Source organism: Urtica dioica, chromosome 5 (genome assembly GCF_054948205.1).
Source record: "Urtica dioica subsp. dioica isolate 48M chromosome 5, U.dioica_male_clone48M_v1_H2, whole genome shotgun sequence".
Taxonomy (NCBI): Eukaryota; Viridiplantae; Streptophyta; class Magnoliopsida; order Rosales; family Urticaceae; genus Urtica; species Urtica dioica.
This window is the reverse complement of record NC_142760.1, coordinates 39,347,047-39,372,426: the sequence shown is the minus strand read 5'-3', so window position 1 is coordinate 39,372,426 and position 25,380 is coordinate 39,347,047. Positions and strand designations below refer to the sequence as shown.

The following is a 25,380-nucleotide window of genomic DNA, read 5'->3' as shown; positions in this document are numbered from 1 at the left end:
TCTTGTCAGGTGGTAAATCAACAATAGTCCATGTATGATTAGCCTCCATGGCTTGTAACTCTTCTTGCATAGCTTGTCTCCAATGTGCAAGCTTAAAAGCCTGATGAAAATATTGTGGCTCATAGTTGTTTGAAATAGACATCACATAGTTGTGAAATTGAGGACTCAGAGAATCATAAGAACAAACTTTAGAGATATGATGTGGGGATGGAAAATGTACACCTGGTTTTATTTTGGCAACCATGCAGTGGTAATCTTGCAGTTTTGTTGGTGGTGCTCTTGACCTTGTTGATCTCCTTCTAGGTATAGTGCTGTCAGTGAGACCATCTGAATGGTTAGGGCATGTCTCCTGATGTTCACTCGGAAGGGTAGCTGGCAAGTCCACCAACTTGTCTGCTTCCTTTGTATGTGCTGCAGGAACCTGGTCTATTTGATTGTGTTCAGAAAAATCAGCAACAGGGAGAGGTAAACCAATGTCACGAAAAGGGTCAATCAGCTTGGATTTAGTCTTAATATTGTGGAAGGGATAGACATTTTCATGGAATACTACATCTCTTGAGATAAAAGTCTCTCGAGTGTGTAAATCCAATAACCTATACCACTTAACACCAGGGGGATAACCCAAGAAAACACACTGCCTGGCCCTTGGTTGAAGCTTGGTCCTGTGAGACTGCAAAGTAGAAGCAAAGACCAAACTTCCAAAAACTCTCATCACATCGTAATCAACCTCTTTAGAGTTTAAGATATTGAAAGGACATTTGTTGGACAAGAGAGGACTTGGTGTTCTGTTTATGAGATACACAGCAGTCAACACACAGTCAGTCCAATATTCAATGGGAATTTGGGATTGAAAATATAAGGCTCTTGCCACATTCAAAAGATGCTGATGTTTCCTTTCCACAACTGAGTTCTGCTGTGGAGTTTCTACACAAGAGAGTTGATGTATAACACATGTCTTTGAGAAGAAGTCTGAAAAGATTAACTCTTTGGCATTATCAGACCTAAACTGCTTAATAGTAGTACAAAATTGATTTTGAACCATGGCACAAAAGTTTGGAATGATCCTGTGAACATCAGATTTGTTCCTCATGAGATATATCCAGCAAAATCTACTACAATCATCTACAAGAGTAAAAAAGAACCTATGACCTGATCGTGAGGTCACAGCATAAGGACCCCACACATCACAGTGAATCAAGTCAAAGGTCTTTTCAGATAGATGATTATGAGATATAAAGGGAAGTCTACGCTGCTTTGCAAGAGGACAAATATAACAAGGATCATGTTTATTCTGTGGTAAGTAAGACAGTCTAGTTCTCAGGAAATCTAAACGTTTAAAAGATAAATGGCCAAGCCTGTTATGCCAAGTCTGTGCAGTGATGTTGTTGATGGTATGATCTGCAGCATTCTTGAGCACATACAGTCCTCCTTGAGTTTCACCCTTGCCAATCATCATCTTGGTCAGGATATCCTGTATAACAAAATCACTGCGTGAGAAAGTGACAATAAGGGAAGAATCTAGTGTCAAAGAACTGACTGAGATCAAATTAAATTTGAAATCAGGGACAAGTAAAACATCTTTGAGCACTAGATTCTTGTTGACATTGATGTCACCATAGTAATGGACAGGTATCACCGTGTGATTAGGCAAAGTAATGGTAGAACTGTGTAATCTTTTCAAGCTGTAGAAAAGAGTTTTATTTGCACAAATGTATCTAAATGCACCAGAGTCCATAATCCAATTATGGCTAGGGTTAGTGATGCATCCTGAACTATGAGCACAAATGTACTTAGAAATAGGAGAGTCAATAATCCAATTATGACTAAAATTAGTAATACAACCTGCATCATTGTAAGAACATGAACCTGTGAGAAAGGATGTCATGTTGATGTCACTTTGACCTTCAGGAGAGGGTGTAAGGGGTGTAGGTGTTGTGAGCTGGTTGGAGAGCATGGAGATGATCTGGTGAATTTGTTCATTGCTGAGATTTGGTGTAGAGCCAATGGAGTTCTTTGTCCCTTGTAAGGCTGCTTCAGTCGCATTTGTGGAGTTCTTTGACCTTGGTTTGTAGCCAGTTGGATAGCCATGCAACTTGTAGCACTTGTCAACAGTGTGCCATGTCATCTTGGAGTGAGTGCATATGAGCTTATCTTTCTTGTTGGTGGCATTGTTGTTGGCTCTCTTTTGGTCGTTTACCGCCATTGAAACTGAGTTGGACTAGTCTTGATTGGCAAAAGTGTCTGCACTGACTAATCTCTGCTTCTCATCTTGACACACCATGGCAAACACCTTGTTGATCGGTGGTAGGGGGTCCATTAGAAGGACTTGGCCTCGAACAGTCGAGAAAGAGTCATTGAGTCCCATCAATAACTTCATAACATATTCATTTTGCATGAAGTTGAGCAATTCTTTGGATCCCCCACAGGTACAAGCACAAGCTGGCCTATAATTGCTCAGTTCCTCCCAGAGGATCTTGAGTTTGGTGAAATAAACTCCCACACTTTTCTGATCTTGAACCAAGTTCATGATCTCTCGTCGGAGTTCAAAAATCCGAGGACCATTGCTCTGCTCATATCTTTCTCTCAGATCTTCCCAAATATCATTTGCATACTCTCCATACACAATACTCGAAGCAATTTCTTTAGTGCAAGAATTCAGAATCCAGGTGATCACAATATTATTATTCCTTCTCCAAGAATGGAAGAGATTCACCTTAGATTCGTCAGGTTTCTTGATGGATCCATCAATGAAGCCGAGCTTGTTCTTGATTGACAGCGCCATCCTCATCGATTTGCTCCAAGAAGGATAATTCTCACCATTCATCTCCTGAGTTACCAAGACCATGCCTGGTGAATCTGTGTGGTGCAAGAAGAACGGATCAAGAGATTCATCCATCAGAGCTTTCCTCGAGGAAATCACTGTCGCTGATCTATCTCCAGTCAAAGATTCTTCAGTCGCCATCTCCGATGATCGTATAGGATGAAGAGGAGGTGAAGAACCACTCCGATCTGGTGAGCAATCGATAAACCCTAGAGTAGCGAAAGTTGCTCTGATACCATTTCACGATTTGAAGCTCGAATTCGTTCAGAGAGAAAAAAGGGAAAAGAGAAGAAATTTTGAAAAATGAAAAATACTGTTTCATTGAATTCAAACGCAGAACAATACAGGATATTTAAACAAAAGGATTTTCAGAAAAGACTAAGTTACCCTCACTTAAAATTAAAACCAGAGGGTAAAATACGCTCGTTTTGTTTACAGCCTTTTAAACAAAAGAAAGAAACAGTTTAAAACAAAACGTGCAAGTCACGCAAGCACCAAACCAGCTCGCTCAACTCCTCAGCTCGCTCAACTCCTCAGCTCGCAGCTCGCTCAACTCCTCAGCTCGCTCAATATGTAGAATAACAAAATACAAACATAGCCATCAATTCTTATACAAGTCTAAACTCTACTTGAATGAGAGAGAGAGAGAGAGAGAGAGAGAGAGAGAGAGAGTTAGGGTTATTATCATTACCGCTGCACAAAGGGGAACTACAAGGAAGCTTTGCAAAAGTAGACGAGGCACTCGAATTGTAGATAGCAACGGATTGTGGGTAACACTCAGAACAAGGCAAGCACTGAGTCCAAGTTGTGGAAGAGCCAGTGTCCATGATCAGGTACATTTTCATCATTGGATTCCCCATCAGAAAATATACAAAGTACACAAATCCTGTATGATATATAGCCATGACTCCCTCGCTTTGAGGCTCAACGACACTAATATTAGAAGAACTTGAAGCCTCTAAGTACTGAGCCCTGTCTTTGGAGAATTTAACCAGTCTCTCTATTCTCTGCGATTGGGTTAGATTTCCGGGGTACAAAGGCGATCCAGGAGAGTCTCTCATTATCATTTTCATGGAAAAATCCGGTAGGGTTTGAATAAGTGGACTGGGATGCATGGAAAAATACCGTGAATACTAGTATAGCATAATTGACTAGGAAAGATTGAGGCATTTTTTTTTTCATCTACGTGGTTGCTGTTGGAATATCTGTATTAGTACATGGTTTGCTAGTGAATATTTAGAGTGTTTGGTATGTTGTATTGTTGTGCGTGTGTGTGTGTGGTAATAATGTACATGTGACATTGTGACTGTTGTTTTTATGAAAGGAAAAATAAAAGGAGGTTTAATTTTTTTAATGACCGCATAAGACATTAATTATATCATATCCCAATCAATATTCTAGGGATATTTGAAATTTTTAAATAAGTCTATAGCGCCGTATAAGGTATTTAATAATTGATAGGAATTTGATTTGCAAAAGTGAAGGTTTTTTTTTTTAATTAAATATAATATCGTAGATATCTGTTGGCATTTGGTTAGATAACGCTAGGCTATGCTACTTACGCCTATCACTAACAGAACAGAACATGTACAAACTATTGAAAAACTGAAAAACATTTGTAGTATTTCTCCCGGAATAGGTATGCGATTATAATGTGGTAGCTAGCTTGGTCTAGCGGTAATCTCACACACACCTCGACAGAGAGGTCATGGGTTCAAGCCCCAATGGGATGCAGAAATGCATGCCCCCTAGGATTTATTCTAAAAATTATGTAATCTTGGCCAATAGTGCGACCTACTATGTAATCTTGGCCGATAATGCCACATGCGCTTTGCACTGCTAATATATCATGTAATCCTGGTCGATAGTGCCCTTACTAAAAAAAAAAAGGTATGCGATTATAATCACACTTCTGTGAATTTAAGTAAATTTATTCCGTAACGTACTACATTTCAAATTCGGAGACGATATGTAAATAAAGGAAATTATACTCTCTCCATTGACTGCGTAGTTCCAGAAAGAATAATCGTAATGAGAAAAAAGAAATACAACGGCGGGAACGGCATTAGGTGCGACAATGTCGCACCCGATATGAATTTACCCCCCAATCTTATAAAATTTGGCAGGAAAATAACTTGGGCATTTGGTGCGGTAAATCGCACCTGAAAATGTCGCACCTAAATGTGTACTTATTCGGTGCGACATGTCGCACCCAATACCTTCTGCGACGGGTTATCCGGTGCGACGCTGTCGCACCTAATGTCGCACCTAATAAACTTTTAGGTTGTGTTTGGTAGTTAATTCAAAAAGTTTTTGTTTTCTGTTTTCTAATTTTTGTAGTTGTACAGAAAAACTGTTTTGTAGTTGTTTTCAAAAAGCTCTTTGGTACAGTTTTCATTTTTGTTTTTGAGAAAGTGAAAAAACTGAAAAAAGTGTTTGGTATAGTTTTCATTTTTGTTTTTGAAAGAATGAAAAGAGAAGATGAGGAGAAAGAGGAGAGAAGAGAAGAAATTTTTTTCAAAAACACATTTTATTTGTTTTCAGTTTTCTTTACTTTTTTCCAAAACAACTTCAAAAATTTTTGAAATTTTTTTCCAAAAACTTAAACCAAACATATTTTCAATTTTTGTTTTCAATTTTTTCAACTCAAAAACTAAAAAATTGTTTTTGAGAGGAATACCAAACACTACCTTAGGTGCGACATTTTAAGTATTGGGTGCGACTTTCGTTGCACCGGATAACGTTTTTTGTCCTAGTGTTGTAACGAACCATATTTATCTAATTTTGTTTTTAGGACATTCCACAATGTATATGAAGATCTCGATTATAATGTAAAATGTACGACTATCCGTCTCATCCCACTACATTTATATATGGGTGACCTAACATTTTTTTCCGTTTGTGTTTCCATTGGCTAACGGAATTTCTAATTTCAAAGTCGAATTTTCCTTCCGGAGATATTCTTTACCCATTTTTAATCCTTTATTTTTTTGGTTTTTCCATTTATCTCCTGATAGAAATTAAATTACTGACCAAATTATTGAAATAGCATATTTATCTTTAATAATAATTTAAATTGCTCGAAAAAAGACAGCTTATTATCATTCTCACCAAAAAAAAAAAAAAAAATTTAAGTACAAACATCGCCATAAAATTAAACCTAGTGTTTTGTTGATGCACAACCCTAAGAATGGACTTACGACCACCACGGACAAACCTACTTCATTGTCCTTGGACATATAGTTTTCGAGTAAAAAACACTAACCTTAAAATCTTCAAATTACCCACAGCCGCAATGTAATTTGTTTGGGTCAACCTTAAAACCTTAAACCTACTCAACTGCACTTCGGTTAACCATAGGGAAGAATTTGTTTGGGTCAAAATGCACATAATTTTCATATTTACAACAAAATTTTCTTCAAAAAATTGAATTTCGTGGACTATTGCACACGCTTTTCAAAATTTCCCTGTTTTCCCAATCGAGATTAGACTTCAGTAGAGCGGACCTATCCAACCCCCACAAGTAGGATTTTGATTGGGCTATTTTGAAGAGCAACCTATTTTGATTTTGGGCCCATGTAATAAAACCCCACTTCATATGAGAAAAAATATTTATAAATACCCATAATGTCCCGATTCAATCATTCCCATTTATGTTTAAATAACCAAACATATCTGAGCCTAATCCAATGATTTCAAACTCAGTTAAGTTGTAGTGAACACCAAATGATATATATATACACACCAACTCACCAAACAAAAAATTGATGTACGTGCGTTTAAAAAGTTAAGGATTGGTCAAATAATTTTGTTGCATGAAAAAGTGAAACAGTAACCTAAGTCGACACAATGCTGACCTACTTACTTCGTTTGTAAAAAGATATATCAAAAGAAAGATATTTTCTAAAATAAATATAGTAATATCTACTTACTTATAATAAAAGAGGCCAACCTCTATAGGAAAAACGTTTTTGAAATGTTTCGTCACAAAAATGATGTGGCACGTGGCTCAATTTTCTCTCACATTTTGCTGAGGTCTATTTCTTTATGCATGTATTTCTATTCTCGCACTCTCTTCCACACAAGTTTAATGATCACCTTACTTTTCTTATTAGAGAGTACAATATATTTGCTCTTTCAGCAAGTGTACTTATGCTCGTTCATGCCATATATATACATATATATGCACACAAGGCTACCTGATTTTTTTTTTATCATTTTTATTGAACCTATATATTTTAATTATATACGTTCAACAAATAACTGCATCAGTAGCATATTTTTTTAATAAACCTATTATTCTAATTTAATTTATTTGGTTTAGAGTCGTTTTGTTAAGAGGTTTATTGCACATTATTGTTTTATTATATTTAAAAAAAAAAAAAAAAAAAAAAAAACTACCATGCAAATTTATTAGCCTTAGCCTGATTATTTAGTTTGAATTAATCATCCAATTTAGAGCAATGCCGGTCAAATGATGAATTAATGCCTTCCCAAAATGAAGTCTTTTGATAGAAATATAACATTTAATCTGAAAACTATTCATAAAAATTTATGGGAGTTTTCCAAAACTAGAAGTAAATAAAGACCAAATGACTTTTTTGGACGTTTTTTTTAAAAAGGTCAGCAATAGGACCTCTTCATTTATTTCTATTTATGTAATTACCATTATACCCTTATTTATTTTCTATTTATTTTTTTAAAGAATCCTAAAAAGCAAACCCTACTCTCATTTCTCCTTCTTTCTTTTCTTTCATTTATTATCGGCTTCTTCTTCTCCACTGCACTTGTTTCATCTCCTCTCCGTCGCATCTCCTCCATTGGCGTCGTGTCTCATTGTCGTCCGGGTGTCTGGATCTCAGCCGGCGTCCGTCCTCTCTCTCTAACTTGACGGCCATCCCTTCTCTCTCTCTTAGTTCGCGCCGTCCGTCGTCTTCCAAGGCCACCCACCTTCGCCGCCGTCTCTCTCTGCCCTTTCCGGCGCAGCAAGCTCCCACATTGACACTCTTTTCGCTCTTTATTCCGGTAAGCTCCCTCATACATAGCCATTTCGTTACAGTGTTTGTGACCAACGTTGTCACGAAAGATTCAGCATGACTCAATATTTCGTGACAATATAGTCACAAAACGAAATTATTTCGTGACTGTCACGAAACTAAATTATTTCGTGACACCCATAGTCACGAAAGCTTCAGCATGACTCCATATTTCGTGACAATATAGTCACAAAACGAAATTATTTCGTGACACTATTGTCACGAAATTAAATTATTTCGTGACACCCATAGTCACGAAAGCTTCAGCATGAATCCATATTTCGTGACAATATAGTCACAAAACGAAATTATTTCGTGACAATATTGTCACGAACTAAATTATTTCGTGACACCATAGTCACGAAACTAAAGTCTGCAATGACAAACATGAACGATATTATATAATATGGATTCAAGCGCTTACTATATATCTGCGCATATAATAAAGTTTTATGAGAAAATAATTTAATGTGACTTTATCTCCACTATTTGCAGTTATAAAAGACATTCATACCTTCGTCAAGCATAGCGGTAGATGGGTGAAACATGAACGATACGACGTTGGCCCTGGGTGTGCAGTGGGAATCTTAATACCGGCAAAAGCAACGTACGAGGTGTTTATGCAGTTATTGTATGCCACGCTCAATCGCTCACCTAAAAATCAAGTCCTCCGTGTTTCTTATGAGACAGAAGGGTCGGTACCCCTAGTAAGTATTGACTCCGACCTAAGTTTGAAATGTTACTTGCATCTTCGGAAGGAGAAACCGGACAGATCCAAACTTAGTTTGGTAGTAGATATGGAGCCATTGAAGCAAGAGCCGTTGGTTTCGGACTCAGGCGTTGGTTCAACTCCAAACACCGATCAACTAGCACAAGCGGACATGTCGTCTCCTAAGTCGGAGGCTAGTTCTCCCAAGATCCCCGACCCGAATCAGAGTCATTCAGGCACACCATGGCAGACCCCTCCGCGCTCAGGCACTCCAAAACGGTTTAGTACGCCTTGCTCTAGAACGAGGAGGACGAGTCAATGCGCTACGCCTTCCACAGATAACCAAAATATGCATCCTGACCTTGATGTGTTCACTCTCCGCTGAGACTAGTCAAAGGAGGATTGTACGCCAACAAAGCAACTCTGAAGAAACATTTATGCATGTTAGCAATCACCAAACATTTTACGTTCAAGACGAAGACTTCTAACAAATGGTATATCCATGTTGTTTGTCGAGATGACTCATGCGCGTGGTCAGTTCGTGGAGTAAAAAAGACTACATCCGAGATCTTTGAAGTGAGGAGGTGACTTATTACTTATTTCTACATTGATATTATTGTGGTCACCCGAAATTAACATTGCTCTTACATTCTTGCAGGTATGATTCTGAGCACACGTGTGCTACACAATTCAGACAAGGAGAACATCATCAGGCTACGTCCACATTTGTAGGCGAGACTATGAAACACAGGTACATCGATCCCTCATGTTCACCATGCAAACCCAAAGACATCATGTCCTACATGCAACAAGATTTTGGAGTGGACATGTCCTACAAAAAAGCATGGAGGTCAAGACAGGCGGCACTATCATCATTGTTTGACACCGATGATGCATCGTATAGATCTCTCCCTAAATTCATGTACATGTGGTCGACTAACAATCCAGGTTCGTCATTCGACCTTGTCACAACTCCTCGATCCCACCGTTTCAAATACTTCTTCGTGTCGTTTAGTGCTTGGAAAAGGGGGTGGAAGTATCTACGGCCCGTAGTTATCATCGACGACACTTTTTTGAAGAGTTACTATAAAGGCACACTGTTTTCAGCATGTGGTATGGATGCAAATGAACAAGTTTACCCCCTCGCATTCGGCGCTGGTGATTCAGAATCTACTGAATCGTGGGTTTACTTCTTGACAAGGTTAAAGGAAGCAATCGGGGAGAGGTCACATCAGGTCATAGTGTCTGACAGGAACGCGGGAATCATTAACAGTGTGAAAAAGGTTTTCACTAACTCAGACCATGGTTATTTCATGTTTCATCTTTTGAAGAACGTGAAGAACCAAATCAAAGGTCTATCAAAAGAGGTGAATTGGACGTTATATGATGCAGCAAAGGCATACATGTATGCAGAGTTTGAAAAGTATATGCTTATGATAGATGAGGAAGATCCAAGAGTCCGAGCGTATCTTTAGAATGACGTAGGCCACGAAAAATGGGCTCGTAGTTTCTACACGGAGAAGAGGTACTCAATAATGACATCAAACAATGCCGAGTCGCTGAATGCAATGAATGTCAAACCGAGAGAGTTCCCTATTGCCACGCTATTTGATTTTCTCCGGGAGAGAATGAGTAAATGGTTTTACGAACGTAGAGAAAAAGCGTTGGGAACGTTGACGATCCTTTGCGTTGACGCGAATAAAAAACTTGAAGAATACCACGCTAAATCTACTGGAATGGGGGTACGTGATAGGCATTCAATTTTTAATTTTTTTATAATATGTTTTTTATTATAAACAAAATGGTATTGGGTGCGGAACAGGTGCATCCATCATCGGTATACGAGTTTGAAGTCGTTGATAGAGAGGGGCAAAAGTGGGCTGTAAATTTGAGAGAGAAGACATGTAGTTGCCGTGTCTTTCAAACTGACAACTTTATCTGTCCCCACGGCATTGCGGCTTGCGGTTTTCGAAACTTCGCAGTTGAGAAGTACATATCAAATTACTACACCACCGAATATTGGAGAAGTTGTTATGCAGGTGTAATTCATCTAATTGGCAGCGAGGAGTCGTGGAATTTTCCAGAGGAAGTCATGCAAAAAATAGTAAATCCACCTCATGTTGCGGCTCGTGCCGCCGGAAGACCGAAAAAGAAAAGAATACCCTCTCCATGGGAAGGGATGATGATAGAAGGAATAAATGCAGTCGGTGTGGTGGAGTAGGACATAATCGAGCCACATGTCGCACCGCGATCCCGACCCACCATAGCCGACCCCGAACATGAGCTCGATTGTTCCTTTTTTTAGACTTTTTATTTGATGTACCAATTTGGATTTGTACTTTACTTTATTTCTTATTTAGTTTGTTATGTTTGTTATGGATTTTTATATATATTTCTCATTCGTGACGTTAGTCCCATTAAACAATTTACGTGACGTAAACCTCACGAAATCTATTGTTTTACTGACTTCTATGTCACGAAATAGCAATTCTTCGTGACATAGAAGTCACGACATCCAATTGTTTCCCTTACAGAGAAGTCACGACATTATCATTTTTCTTGACATAGAAGTCACGACATCCAATTGTTTCGTGACAGAGAAGTCACGACATCATCATTTTTCTTGACATAGAAGTTCGAGCCATTTTCGTGACAGAGAAGTTCGAGCCATTTTCGTGAACCATGATATCTTTCGCTGTTTTGACCGAGTTGGTAATTGGGATATGGATATTTAATAGCAATAAATGGCATTCATAGCAATTAAATTACTGAACAACCAACTTTGGAAGTTAGGTAAGAATATTTATTTTAGCATTTACTTACTACAAAAGTTAGGTAAGGAATCCTCATATTTATCCGACCTACCTCATATCAAACTGATAATATTGTTCGAAAGAGTCTAACAGTGAAATGGACGCTAAAGATCCAATGACGAAGGGAAGCGATTCGAGTAAAAAGGTGTCGACGGTGAATGAGACGTCGGAGATGCCTTCAGGAAGTGCAAACTCGACCGCAAGATATTACATGATTCCATCTCCGCGCCCTCCCAGGAAATTAAAGAAGCGTCATGACATGAGCGACGCTGAATACAACGAGTATGTAGAGATGCATGCAGGTGAGGATTACAAATCTCCGGTTTTGATGGCTAACTCCGTTCTTCAAGAAATATTCGGCGAGAATTGGGAGGAATTTTTGAAATCAAAGGGAGCTATTGTCGAAGACCATAAAGATTTGCCGGCTTGCCAAAGGGGGGTGGACAGAAAGAAATAAAATGTAGTTCGAGATGAGGTACTCAATATTTACAATGTTTTAATGTCTATACGATATCACATGTTTTAAAACTATTTGTATAATTCTCCTCATATGTTCATATGTTTTTAAGACTTTTTCTTGATGTACTAATGTTGGGTATGGACTTTTTTTTCCAATTTCGTGACTGGTATGTCACAAAAAACTACCGTTTCGAGACTTGAAGACTTCCGTTTCGTGACAGGAACGTCACGAAATCCTCATTTTTCGTGACAGGAACATCACGACGTCCCCAATTTTCGTGACAGGAACGTCACGAAATCCCCATTTTTCGTGACAGGAACGTCACGAAATCCCCATTTTTCGTGACAGGAAAGTCACGAAATCCCCATTTTTCGTGACAGGAACGTCACGAAATACCCATTTTTTGTGACAGGAACGTCACGAAATCCCCATTTTTCGTGACAAGAACGTCACGAGATGCGTACCAATTAACTGAACTCATGATCTATTTCGCTCATTTGATCTCGTTTGGTCCTCATAAATTTCATTCTAGACTCGTAAATGAGTTGTTTTGGGAGGACTACCAACGCTATTAATAAAAAAATTCCAACATTAAGGAGAAATTAGAGTTGAAAACGACATGTCGGACGACATGACGTTCAACCTCATTCACCTATGTTCATATGTTTAGAGTACTTTAAATTTTGTCCCTTTGAGATGATGAAATGAAATGAGACAAATGAATGTATGTCAACAACACTTCACGATACAAAACACATTAGTTCGTCAAAATGTTCTAGGTAAGTAGAACTCACTTACCATTTATGCTTCTCATATTTTCTTAATATTATAGGTAAGTAGAACGGCTGTCCATTTATTTTTCAAATTTTATCATTTTAATTTGCATAACAACCATTGATCCGCTACGACGGATTTAATGAAAAGAATAAGAGATTTCTCATTAAATTCCATCAAAGGGAACAATTTCGTGACTGGTATGTCACGAAAACGTACCGTTTCGTGACTTGAAGACTTATTTTTCGTTACAGGAACGTCACGACGTCCCCAATTTTCGTGACAGGAACGTCACGAAATCCCCATTTTTCGTGACATGAACGTCACGAAATCCCCATTTTTCGTGACAGGAACGTCACGAAATACCCATTTTTTGTGACAGGAACGTCACGAAATCCCCATTTTTCGTGACATGAACGTCACGAAATCCCCATTTTTCGTGACATGAACGTCACGAAATCCCCATTTTTCGTGACATATGAGTCGCGAAATCCCGAAATATCGTGACATAGTAGTCACGAAATAGTACTATTTCGTGACTTGAAGAGTTTTGTTTCGTGACAGGAAAGTCACGAAATCCCAATATTTCGTGACAAGTACGAATAATAAATATAAAAATTAAAAAAGAGGTATTTTACAATACCTCATTTTATTATTTTGTAGTTGTTTAACTTGAGTACGGTACGACCGTCGAACCCGTTACCTAGAGGAAGCCACATAGCAATCGTCTAGGCTATCGGGAGAGTCGTGATAGGTGGAGCACTAAATTTAAATTTATACAATTAAAAGCTGGAGTTCAGGTTAGACTCGTTATACTCATTGTTCGTGACAGGAACGTCACGAAATCCCCATTTTTCGTGACATGAACGTCACGAAGTCCCCATTTTTCGTGACAGGAACGTCACTAGATGCGTAGAAATTAAGTGACATCAAGAATCTATTTGGCGTTGTTATGAAATCATATGAATTGTATTTCATATAATCACATCCAAAAGAGTATAGAGTTACATATTTAATAATTTACTGGCCCCTATACGTACGTATAAAACATAGACCATGTCTTCGTGACGACCTTGTCACACAAATTCTACAAAGGAGAATTAAGAGTCACACCGCCATCACAAAGACATTCCAAAAGAATACACTTCACCCTATTTATAAGATTTGGATCACTAATCACTTCTCCTACTTTCAATTCTCTTCGGCTGACTCAACATTGTTTGCGATCTTTAATGCCACGTGCTTGTACAACTCGGTTGCCATCTTTTTTCTGTACATGGAAATATTGTCTTGATGCAAACTACTGACCGGAATCCCGTGGATCATAAATTCGGCGGCCTTTACGCAAAACATGCCACAGTCTCCCATGTTCATGGTTGCTTACTAGTATTAAATATACATCAAAATAAAACATGATAAACAATTATGAGAAGAGATCTTACCCATTGGATTGTTGTGGCATAGGCGCTATTACTATTTTAAATTGCTCCGAGTTGCCATCTGCCAGACCGACGACGCCCAACACAATGGGGATAAAATCCGCCATCATCCGTATGCTATCACGAACATTGCGTGCATACTTCGAGTCCATAGAGTCGTATATTGTTAGCGCTCTACGGCTTAGGGAAATTACGACAAGGAGCCAGTGATCCGGCACATGGACAGGGACGTAGATAGTGTTAACATCTGCCCATGGAGTGTTTGCAAAACCTGTTTTTTTTTCGGCAGTTATGTAGTCAAGCACAACTAAATGGTCCGTCCAATCAAACACGTCCTTGTTCTTCGCTTTGGACCAAGCATCATGGCATCGGGTGAGCATTGGTAGAAAGTACGAGTTGGTTGTCGTAAACGGCTTTCGGACATTTCCATACTTCCCCTTCTTTCTCAAGTAGTAGAAAATGACGTCCATATGCTGCAAAATAAAAAAAAATTCACAGAAATCAGTGACATATAAGTGTTCACTTCGTGATAATATTGCCACCAGATTCTTATCTTCATGTGGTGACAACAACACAGTTTCTGGTGACAATGTTGTCATGTAGTAAATATTAACAACAAACAAATAAATGCAGTTGACTATTGAGTATGTAGAATAACAAGCGAAATCCAAGTGAATTAATTCAGGAATCCAGGTTCAGAAATTCATTGTCACGACATATAGAATTTATTACATGAAGTTCAAAAAACCAAATAAAAAACACGTCACAATAAAGCTAGAAAAACCATGGTTTTATCTATTTACATTCACACAAACAAAAAACAATCCGAAGTGCAGTGGTGTTTGTCATCCTTGGCTCTAAAAAACCTGGTTGAGCGGACGTACCTCTCCCGTAAGCCACTCAACCGGGGTCCACAAAGAGTAAAACCAAGTCTTCGATGTAATCTCAACCACCGTAAAATGGAACGAGGGAGATAAATCTTCATCTGGTGACTTGTACTTCGGACTGCTGAAAAATCACAAGTATTAGATCTCATTTTTATTTAAAATTACCAGACAATATATGTAAGAAGGAGAAAGATACTTACGCATTTTTGTGATTCGATTTAAGACCAACTTTAATCCATTTAGCCATTGCTGCAATATCTCCCACAGAAATCTCGTCTTTAGGGTAGGAGAATGGATAGACTGACGGTGGCCGAAGTGGTCGTGTGAACCTCGTAAACACAGCCGGCGCGGGTGTCGGTGTGAAGACCGCTGGCGCCCTCGTATGGCGAGTAGGCTTTTCATCTGATGATGAAATCATTATGAGCTTTCCAGGAATCTTCAACAACGAGGAACAGACCTCATCAGCCGCCTCTGGACGTGGCATAGGCGTTTTAGACTCATGGGTCTCTTCGGCTCGGGTCTGGTCCTCGCCGCCATCAGCGTGTGTTTGGTTCCTGTCCACTTCTTTTGGCCCTTCATCTTCAGGACCTCTCCCACCGTCTTCGTCATCTTCACTATCATCTTTTTTCTTCTGAAGATCATCTTCTTTACATTTTCCTCCAATAGATGGCTGATCTTCATCATTTTTCTCAGCTTCTTCGTTGTTGTTCTCCAACTCATTTGATTTGTCCACAACTACTTCTTCATTACCCTTCTCCTCTTCTTTGTCCTTCTCCTCTTCCTTGTTCTCTTCTTCTTCTCCTTGTTTCTCTTTAACATCGACGTCGTTCATGGGAACTTCTGTCCCATCATTCCTGTGCCCTTCTTCTCTGTTCACATCTTCCATATTCTCTTCTTCCTTCTCCTTCACCTCCTCTTCATATTTCTGGAGGTTGACAAAATCAGCATCCTGAGATACTTGTTGCTTGTCCACAACCTCTTTCAAGGTTTCTGAAATGGATCGCATTTCAGTGAACAACTGCTTCTTCCACTCAAGAAACTCTATTCTAAAATGTTTCAGATCTTTTTCCATGGCGGACATGCGTATCTGCAATGTACAAATAATTTTGTATGAGAATAGAATCACGAAATGAAGTATTTTCGTGACATACAAGTCACGAAATCAATTATATTCGTGACATACTTTCGTGACATAGATGTCACGAAATCACGTATACTCGTGCCATGAAAGTCACGAAATCAAATATTTTTAAACTATAATTGATTTCATGTCACGAATATAATTGATATGTCACGAATTTACTTGATTTCGTGACTTTACTGTCACAAATTTACTTTAAACTATAAGAAACTAATTACTTAAGAAACCATTACCTCAGTTGATGATGATGTGGTAACAATGTCTTCTTTTTTCTTCTTCCCCCTCTTCTCAGAGGGGCTCACAACAGTCCTCGCAGTTGTCGCAGACTCTACCTCACCACCGATCGGCTTGAATTCGATCTGGAAGAGGTCCGAAGTTAATTAAATTTGCATGTTCTTATAAGTTAGAGATTAAAATTTAATTAAATGTACATATTCTTATCAATCATATTCATACCTCTTGGAATCGAATCTTTTGTAGTTGGGACTCCAAGACCTTCCCTGATTTAGTAGCCCAACACCTCATCAGCAGCGTTGCGTCGGCAACGAGTATTGAGGCGAAGTCCAGCTCCACGAATCGTGGGATGCACTCGTAACCCCATATCTGGAGTGGGAGCACGAAACCCGACAGGTGGAGTTTTGGGTTCTTACCCTCCTTGATGGTCTTTGCCTTGCTCACAAAGCCCACGATAGAACCTAGAAAGAAGTTCCAGGCGACGTCTCCCCATGGGTAGTTGTTGAAAACAACCGGGTCATCCACCATCTTGATGTAGCTATCGCAGGGGAAGTTGACGGTCTTCTCGGCCGCCAAGAGAACATTGTACAGAAAGTGGAGGAGGAGTAGTCTCACCCTCCTCTCATCTGGCCATTCCTGGCTACTCTCAAGGACTACACCAATGTTGGCCCTTTTCCGGCAAAGAGCACCATTACAGAAGGTGACATTGTATAGCCCTCCCTCAACCACATTAGCGTACCGTGGTTGTTCTGCGTAGTTTTCGCTGTCTTAACCCTGTGATCAGGGAAAAGTGCTCTATGGTGAACTCGCGGGGTCTTCCACCAATCTCCATGACCAGAGAATCGTTAGATGCACCGGCCTCATCATAATAACCAGATCTCAATACCAAATGACTTATTATTCTGGATGATTTTGTTATCAAGGGCATGTCTAGAAACTGCCCAAAACACGTCTTTTTGAATAAGTCTTTTTGGTTGGCGGTCATGCCGGTCTCCTTTTCGAAGTCGTCCAAGTTCCCATGGAAATTGAACGAGTAGCTTGAGTCTATTTCATCTTCTTTTATCCTTCGTATGAAACCCTAAAAATTACAACATTAAACACATAAAAGTTAAAACATTAAACACATATGAGTTGGAACATTAAACACATAAACATTGTGGTTTTCGTGACAATTGTGTCACGAAATTTCTGGATTTCGTGACTCTTGTGTCACGAAACTTCTGCGTTTCGTGATAATTGTGTCATGAAATTTTTAGGGTTTCGTGACACCTTTGTCACGAAATTTATGGGTTTCGCTACAATTGTGTCACGAATTTCAGGGTATCGTGACATAGTTGTCACGATACCCAGAAATTCGTGATATAGTTGTCACGATACCCAAAAATTTCGTCACATAGGTGTCACGAAACCCAGATATTTCGTGACACAATTGTCACGGAAATCCATAAATTTCATGACACAATTATCACGATACCCAGAAATGTGTGACACAAAACAATTCACAGAACCTACATCTAATATGAGCAAGCCTAGAAAAATGAACACTTTTGTCAAACTAACAGTTACATGAAACACACAATAAACATGCAAACCCATGAATCAACACAAAATCCACACATAATCAACAAAAAATTAACATGCAAACCCAAAAGTTTTCATTTTTGTCACGAAATAAAAAATTTAAGCACCCAAAAAACTGAAACCACCAATTGCAAGTAAAAAAACTCACCTTGTGAGGTCTCTCGGATGTACAAGGGACAGAGGAGTCAGAATTTGAAGGCGACTCAAGAACCACCTTCCTCTTTTTCTTCGGCGGCGCAAGAACCTTCTTCCATTTCTTCGCCGTGGAGTTTTGCATTGGTGACTCCGGGCCAAAAGCCACGCGCGGACTCCGACGCGGGGATGCATGCGTCACTGGAGGTGGAGTTTCGGCCGATGATTGAGGAAGACTCCTCTTTTTAGGGTTAGGTTTTGGAACTTTTGGGGGGCGTTTGGTCGGCGAACTATTCTTTTTCTTCATTTCTTGGGCGAAGAATGGACGAGAGTGACGAAATGAGTGAGATTATGGAGTTTGAAAAACAAATCGAGACGGTTTTTGGAGTGTTGGTTAAGGAAGTTGGACGGTTTTTTTTTTCGCTCACTCTCTCTCTCTCTCTTCTGGTTAAACTATCTCGGTCGATGAAGAAATGAAGAGGAAGGTGACGTGGAGTCAAGGTAAGTGAGGAAGGTGACGTGGAGGCAAGTTAAATGAAGAAATCCGGTTTTTTGGTGATTTTTTATTTAAATTTTAATATTCACGGGGGTAAAAGGGTAATTACATAAATCCAAATTAATTACGAAGTCCTATTTGTGAGCTTTTTGAAAAAAAAAGTCCAAAAAAGTAAAAACCTTTTTTTTTTACTCCTATTTAGGGCAATTTCCCAAAATTTATTTCAAACAGCCCATATATATATTGTAGGTCTTGCTTCAATCTTGTAATAAGACAAAAAAAAATATTACTTTTATAAATGATCTTAAACTTTAACCCAACAAATCTCATTAAACCAATACACTCATTTAAGATCTACAAGATTTTTGTGATTATGAAACATAACCAGATTTTTCAATAAAATATATGCAAAAACCAAGGATTTATTAAATTATATATATTATAAGGTTTAAAAATTAGAAGAACACAGACACACGTGTGACTGAAAAGAAAAAAAAAATATAACTATTAATCTCCACGAAAATGTTTTGTACTAACATTATTGTTCTATTATCTTTGAGCAAATTGGAATTGGAAACCCCCATATACTCGAGAAGAAAAAAAAAATCACCATGTTTTATATTATTGTCACAGTGCTTTATCTTATTGTCACATAAGTATCTTAACATAAATAGCTTACATACAGAAGAAAAAGAATCAAACAGAAGAAGCATTGTGGCAACGTTATTGGAAAGGCACGAGAGAGACAGCAATGCTTTATATTACTTTTGGCCAAACCGCCAATTGTCAAAAGGACACGTCTGAATATAGAAATCTGATTTGGCAAAATTATCACATCACCGTCGTTCCTAGCCAATCACGTAACAATCCCTCAAACGCAACGTCGTCGTTTTAGCTGTCACCACCCTCGATAGCTATCCCAATCTGCAATTCAAAAGACAAAAGACTAGTTCTTACTTCAAAATACACTTGTAAACACACTCGTCTATACATATAAAAATTTCTTTTATAATATCCATTAGCTTACCTTGTTTTGAAGTAAGCGATTCTTTTCCATGAGCTGTTTTTCCTGAGCTCAGAAAAGAAGTATCAGGTAATGAATATCCACATCCATGGTCAGTCTTTTTATCTATCTCAATGTGATAAATATTAGTTTTCATTTTTTTCTAGTCAAAACCACTAAAGAGATGTTGCATAATCAAAATCAAGAAAATGACGGTTCAATACCTTCTCAACAAGTTTCTTCAAAGTTTCCACCATTAATTCTGTCTGCAGGGAAGCAAATTTACAAAAAAAAAAAAAAAAAAAAAAAAAAAAAAAAAAAAAAAAATTAACTTGTTCTAACATTATTGTGCCTAATTTCCTGGATTTGAAACGAATAGTTTGAGAGAAGATATTTACAGAAAACATTAGACTAACCTTTCTTTTTCTTGTTTTTACTAACATCACAGATAGATCTGTTTCAAGGCTTGCTAGTTCATTAACAGATAGTTGTTCGATTGTGGGATCCCTGTATTGAAGGTCATGGTACACAAAAATCAAAATAAAAACACACCAACCAAATAGCTTTGATATGAAATCTGACGACACGTCGGTATTTATATATGTTAATTAACCCACCTTATTATGTCATCATTAAGCAAATATACATCATCAGCTTTCTCAATCTCATTATTCTGCAGGCAATATATCGTTGCAAATGAGCCAATTAAGTGCAAAGTAGCAGAAGACGTATAGTACTTTAGGATATATGTATATATATATATATATATATATATATGTATGTGTATATATACATATAGATTCATATTTAGATATGTTGTGTATACCTTTGATTCACCAGGTAGCTTGTTGAAAGTAACTTCTGCATTGGCAATTCTCTTGTATCGGTTGACTGTTTTTTCCAAACTGAAAGTAGTTGTAGATATCTCAGCTATAAACCCATGTTATAATTTATTAAATGCATCCAAACTGAAATTATCCACACACAAAAAAAAAATCATTTTCAAAATCATTGCCATGTCTTGTTTTCATACCAGAAAGAAAAGGATCATCAAAGCTCGAAAAATCAACCTACCTAGCCTATACTGAAATCCTAGCATCTAAACCTCTGTAAACAGAGCCAACTTAACAGCCCGTTTCTGTACCAAATATAATGCTTATGATTGTTATGGAATATTATTAGACTAATTATTTTTCAAAGCCAGCAGAATATTCCTAGCTTTTTGAAAAGCTATGGTTTGATAATGATGAAGAAAAAGTGATCAGGTCTAAGGCAATAGATTTAAATTTTGGTGTTACAGAATTCCTTTCAAGGTCCATTCATCTTCATAGTTGTGCTGTACAAATTAAAAAAAAAAAAAAAAAAAAAAAAAAAAAAAAAAAGAGGGGATGTTTCGGCCAGGAAAACAAAACAGAAGAAATTAATTAGCATGTGTACCAAACTGTTGGAACTCTAAAAATTGACCAAATAATAGTTTAGCTGCAAAAGTCATTAGCTTTTCAGAAACATTAGCAAACTGTGGCCAACAGATTATGGGACTCTTTAGTGGTAAATTTCTTTTTTAGAAACATTAGCGACAATCAAATTTCTTTTTTCATCTATGGGAAGAGTGCAAAAGATCCAGAAGAAAAAATTCAAAACTAAATCCTTATTGCAAGTAAAGTGTTTGTATTAAGATTTTCATACTTAAAGAGAACTTGTTTGGAGAATTTCCAAAAAACTTGTGCCAGCATGTCTCTTCTGGTTCCTAGAGTTGAGGCTTTCTACATTAAAATGAGTCATTTATGTTTTTTTTACTATCAAGGCTCTCGCCAAAACAAAACACAATGAGTAACTAAACCATTGAAGAAAATGCTCTTTTCATGGCTAGATTCGGGTACATGGGCTGTCTTTCTTAATCCAAAGTTGTGTTTGAGTATGTTACTGCCCTTTGAGTAGAAAGGGATGGCATTTTTACCCGAAACCCGTTAGCCCGTCCGTTACCCGGTCTTAACGGGTCGGGTAATACCCGTTCAAAATGAGTTAACGGGCTAACGGGTATTACCCGTTAGTATTTTAGCGGGTACGGGTCGGGTAGCGAAAATGTTAAACCCGCCCCGTTAACCCGCTAACCCGCCCGTTAATTATTTTTATGGAAAAAACTAGATATTTTTTTTTAAGAAAACATTAGATTACATCATAATGAGTAGGTTGTTGTTCTGATTCTTATTAAAAATTATTTTTTTATTTTTTTTAAACGGATTAACGGGTGCTCAATTTTGGCACCCGTCACCCGGCGGGTATACCCGTTACCCGCCCCGTTGGGAAAACCGGGTTAAAGGGTACGGGTTAACGGGTATTGGTGTACCCGCTAAAACCCGTACCCGTTGCCATTCTCCTGTAGAACTTATCGCCAAAAGCTAACTACTAGGGAGAAGGTGACCAAGAGGTTATAAACCAACATTATTTGGGATTCTCACATATGCCAATCACATATTTAGTAATGTGAGTATCAACTAGGATTGTAACATACCACCACGCTTCTGATACCGATGTCCACGTCTGCCCACTCTAGATGGCCTACTCTGGCTTTTTCAGGTCGCCCCTTCCCAGGTCGCCACTTCCGCAATGTGGGTCGGAGTAGGGTTAGCTCTGATACCAATTGTTACAACCCTTTGATAGAAATCATCCTCAAAAGCTAGCTTATAGAGAGGGTGTCCAAGAGGTTATAATCTCACATACTAAGCCCATACTTTAGCTAGACTCTCAGTTGATTGATCTTCTAACTCAAACATCAAACAGATCCCCTTAAAAATATAGATCGTGAGCACATCACGTCTATCATTTCTCTCTATAACTAAATGAAAGTTAGGCCAAAAATATTACCACGTACGTAAGAAAGGGAGGAACATGTTGTGTTAGAAGAGTATGTTTATGCTGACATAGTAAAATTCGGATAACAACCGCCAAATAATACTTGAAACTAATATTTTGCAAAGCAACGGATGAAATCTCCTCCATATAAATACACCGATTAAAGATAAAAATAAAAGTAAAAAGAATTGCGTACACAATCAAATTATAAAAATAAGAAAAAACACCTCTTTTAAGGAATCGCATACACATATATGTGTGGATAAATATGAAACATATATAATTCAAGAGAAATTGTCTAATTTGTCACCAATTTCATAACATTTTTTCACTTTCCACCGAAAGATTAATTTGGTCCAAAATGTCACCATCTATGTCAACAATGTTGACATTTATTTTTGTCCTTAACTATTAGATGTCAACATTGTTGACCTATCGGTGTTATTTTGGACCAAATTAGTCTTTTGGTGAAAAGCGAAAAAATGTTAGAAAATTTGTGACAAATGGGACAATTTCTCATAATTCAATGAATGTGTGTACGGGCTTTCTTTGAAACTGTTTGAAGACAAATATAAAAAAACATTCAACTTAATACGTCTGCAAAGTGATCGTCTCTATGAAGTCTCAAATATAGAAACTAGAGTCTTCCGGCTTAATTAAAGTAATTAAGATTCATAATAATCATTATTACAGCAAATTAAATGGATCAATTTTGCAAGTTCTCTAATCGATGTGGAGGGTGTTTTACAGGGCAATTTTATTACAATATCCTATTTTAGATATCATGATCGTAATAAAAAAAAATTAATTCATATTGTAAATAGATTTACATCAAATGATATGAAATAATACAGGTCATTACAAGGTGATATTTAACACTGAATTGCAATAAAGAACACGAATAAAAATAAATAAATAAACAATCATTTTGCATAGAGGAGTACGTGAAACAGAGTTAGTTGACACTCAGATTTAGTATTTATTAACCGAAAAAAAAAAAAAAAAAAAGAGCAAATATTATTCGAAAGCCCAAGGATTTAGAGATCAAACAATCCCCTTAAAAATATAGAGATCGTGTGCTCATCACGTCTATCATTTCCCTCAATAACTAAATGAAAGTTAGGCCAAAAATATTGCCACGTGAGAAAGGGAGGAACATCTTGTGTTAGAAGATTATGGGCGTGTTTGGCACAGCTTTTTTAAGCCTGTTTTTACTGTTAGCAAAAACCAAACTGCAATCTTACTGTTTGGTAAAACATTTTTTAGAAAAAATTTCAAAAACGATTTTAAAAATTGTACATGAGTCACAAAAGCTACGAATCTTAACTTTTAGAAAAAAGCGTTTTTGTATTTGATATAAAATTACTTTAATATCCTCACGTGATTATCCATAGCACTGTTAAATATTTATTCTATGTCTATTTTAGTCTTTTTACTATAATATATTTATTTTATCAAACGCAAAATCAGTTTTTGTTACCAGCAACAACTGTTTTATAAACAGCTTACCAAACACCTGTCAGTTTAAAAAAAACAGTTTTTTTCCAAAAACTGAATCTAAAAGCGTTTTTTTTTTTTAAACAAAACTATGCCAAACGATGTCATGTTTATGCTGACATAGTAAATTCGGATAACAACCGCCAAATAATACTTGAAACTAATATTTTGCAAAGTAACGGATGAAATTTCCTTCATATAAATAAACCGATTAAAGATAAAAAAAATACAAGTAAAAAGAATTGCGTACACAATCAAATTATAAAAATAAGAAAAAACACATCTTTTAAGGAATCGCATACACATATATGTGTGGTTAAATATATACATATATAATTCAATGAATGTGTGTACGGGCTTTCTTTGAAACTGTTTGAAGACAAAAAAAAAACAAAAAAAAAAAACATTCAACTTAATACGTCTGCAAAGTGATCGTCTCTATGACGTCTCAAATATAGAAACTAGAGTCTAACGGCTTAATTAAAGTAATTAAGATTCATAATAATCATTATTACAGCAAATTAAATGGATCAATTTTGCAAGTTCTCTAATCGATGAGGAGGGTGTTTTACAGGGCAATTTTATTACAATATCCTATTTTAGATATCTTGATTGTAAAAAAATTAATTCATATTGTAAATAGATTTACATCAAATGATATCAAATAATACAGGTTATTACAAGGTGATATTTAACACTGAATTGCAATAAAGAACAAGAATGAAAAATAAATAAATAAATAAATAAAAATAAACAATCATTTTGCATATAGGAGTACGTGAAACAGAGTTAGTTGACACTCAGATTTAGTATTTATTAACAGAAAAAAAAAAAAGCAAATATTATTTGAAAGGCCAAGGATTTAGAGAAATAAGTACCAGTGATGGCTAGAAAAGTTGGAGAGTTTTCCGGTGGAAGAGAAGATGATGAGAGCGATCTCTACGTCGCACAGAACAGAGATTTCAGAGGCTTTCTTTATGAGACCTTTTCTTCGCTTCGCGAATGTTACATTTCTGCTGTGCTTGTCCTCGATTCTCTTCAGCTCAACTTTTCCTCTTCCCATCTCTCTCTCTCTCTGAGAAGTCAAAACCCTAATTATTTGACTAAAGAAGAAGATAGAAATATAACTCGTACCTGAAAGATGACCTGAATTCTTCGGGCTCGGTGGTCGACACGTGGCGGTTTTCGTGTGTCAAGGGCTGGTTTTTTTATTTCGCTGGAATGCCAGAGAGGAGGGTCAGTTTGAAGAATAGTGTTTTTTTTTTTTTTGGTTTAGGATTGATGCTAAATTAGGAATTATTTTATTCTGTCTGCACTGCTCTAGTTGTTGTTGTTTCTTTATGGCAATATATGTAATTATGTATTACATTTTTTTTATTACCGGTACGTTTATTTATCAGTTATTATTATATACGTGTATTTTGAATATGAAGAAGCACACGCGACAAATTTGTGGCTCGGAACATTTATCGTTTTTTTTTTTTTTTTTTTTTAAATCGTTTCC

At 37.2% G+C, this 25,380-nt stretch overlaps 4 protein-coding genes across 4 annotated transcripts; 2 read left to right on the top strand and 2 right to left on the bottom strand.

The window, feature by feature from the left end:
* Window positions 1-2,218: 2,218 nt before the first annotated feature.
* LOC149398405 (uncharacterized) lies at window positions 2,219-2,962 on the bottom strand. Its single transcript, XM_089614583.1, has one exon. The coding sequence runs from the start codon at window positions 2,960-2,962 to the stop codon at window positions 2,219-2,221; it is 744 nt and encodes a 247-aa protein (XP_089470709.1).
* Window positions 2,963-8,654: 5,692 nt separating this feature from the next.
* Window positions 8,655-10,041, top strand: LOC149398404 (uncharacterized). The gene is made up of 2 exons (XM_089614581.1): window positions 8,655-8,845; window positions 9,225-10,041. The coding sequence occupies exons 1-2, from the start codon at window positions 8,655-8,657 to the stop codon at window positions 10,039-10,041; spliced, it is 1,008 nt and encodes a 335-aa protein (XP_089470707.1).
* A 60-nt stretch (window positions 10,042-10,101) lies between these two features.
* LOC149398403 (uncharacterized) lies at window positions 10,102-10,787 on the top strand. Its single transcript, XM_089614580.1, has 2 exons — window positions 10,102-10,308; window positions 10,389-10,787. Exons 1-2 carry the CDS (start codon window positions 10,102-10,104, stop codon window positions 10,785-10,787), a joined length of 606 nt encoding a protein of 201 aa, XP_089470706.1.
* An 8,334-nt stretch (window positions 10,788-19,121) lies between these two features.
* LOC149398402 (agamous-like MADS-box protein AP1) lies at window positions 19,122-25,202 on the bottom strand. The gene is made up of 8 exons (XM_089615495.1): window positions 25,011-25,202; window positions 24,755-24,947; window positions 20,353-20,431; window positions 20,144-20,199; window positions 19,943-20,033; window positions 19,751-19,792; window positions 19,551-19,592; window positions 19,122-19,447 (listed from the first exon to the last, which is right to left on the bottom strand). Exons 2-8 carry the CDS (start codon window positions 24,937-24,939, stop codon window positions 19,415-19,417), a joined length of 528 nt encoding a protein of 175 aa, XP_089471621.1. The 5' UTR covers window positions 24,940-24,947; window positions 25,011-25,202; the 3' UTR covers window positions 19,122-19,414.
* Window positions 25,203-25,380: the final 178 nt, after the last annotated feature.

Excerpts from the sequence above, each read along its gene's own strand:
- LOC149398405 (XM_089614583.1), bottom strand. The coding sequence starts at position 2,962 with ATGGCGACTGAAGAATCTTTGACTGGAGATAGATCAGCGACAGTGATT.
- LOC149398404 (XM_089614581.1), top strand. The coding sequence starts at position 8,655 with ATGGAGCCATTGAAGCAAGAGCCGTTGGTTTCGGACTCAGGCGTTGGT. Across the intron at positions 8,846-9,224 it reads CGCTCAGGCACTCCAAAACG|GTATGATTCTGAGCACACGT; the intron begins GTTTAGTACGCC and ends ACATTCTTGCAG.
- LOC149398403 (XM_089614580.1), top strand. The coding sequence starts at position 10,102 with ATGACATCAAACAATGCCGAGTCGCTGAATGCAATGAATGTCAAACCG. Across the intron at positions 10,309-10,388 it reads CTAAATCTACTGGAATGGGG|GTGCATCCATCATCGGTATA; the intron begins GTACGTGATAGG and ends GGTGCGGAACAG.
- LOC149398402 (XM_089615495.1), bottom strand. The coding sequence starts at position 24,939 with ATGGGAAGAGGAAAAGTTGAGCTGAAGAGAATCGAGGACAAGCACAGC. Across the intron at positions 20,200-20,352 it reads AGCTACCTGGTGAATCAAAG|AATAATGAGATTGAGAAAGC; the intron begins GTATACACAACA and ends TATTGCCTGCAG. Across the intron at positions 19,448-19,550 it reads ATCGCTTACTTCAAAACAAG|ATTGGGATAGCTATCGAGGG; the intron begins GTAAGCTAATGG and ends TTTGAATTGCAG.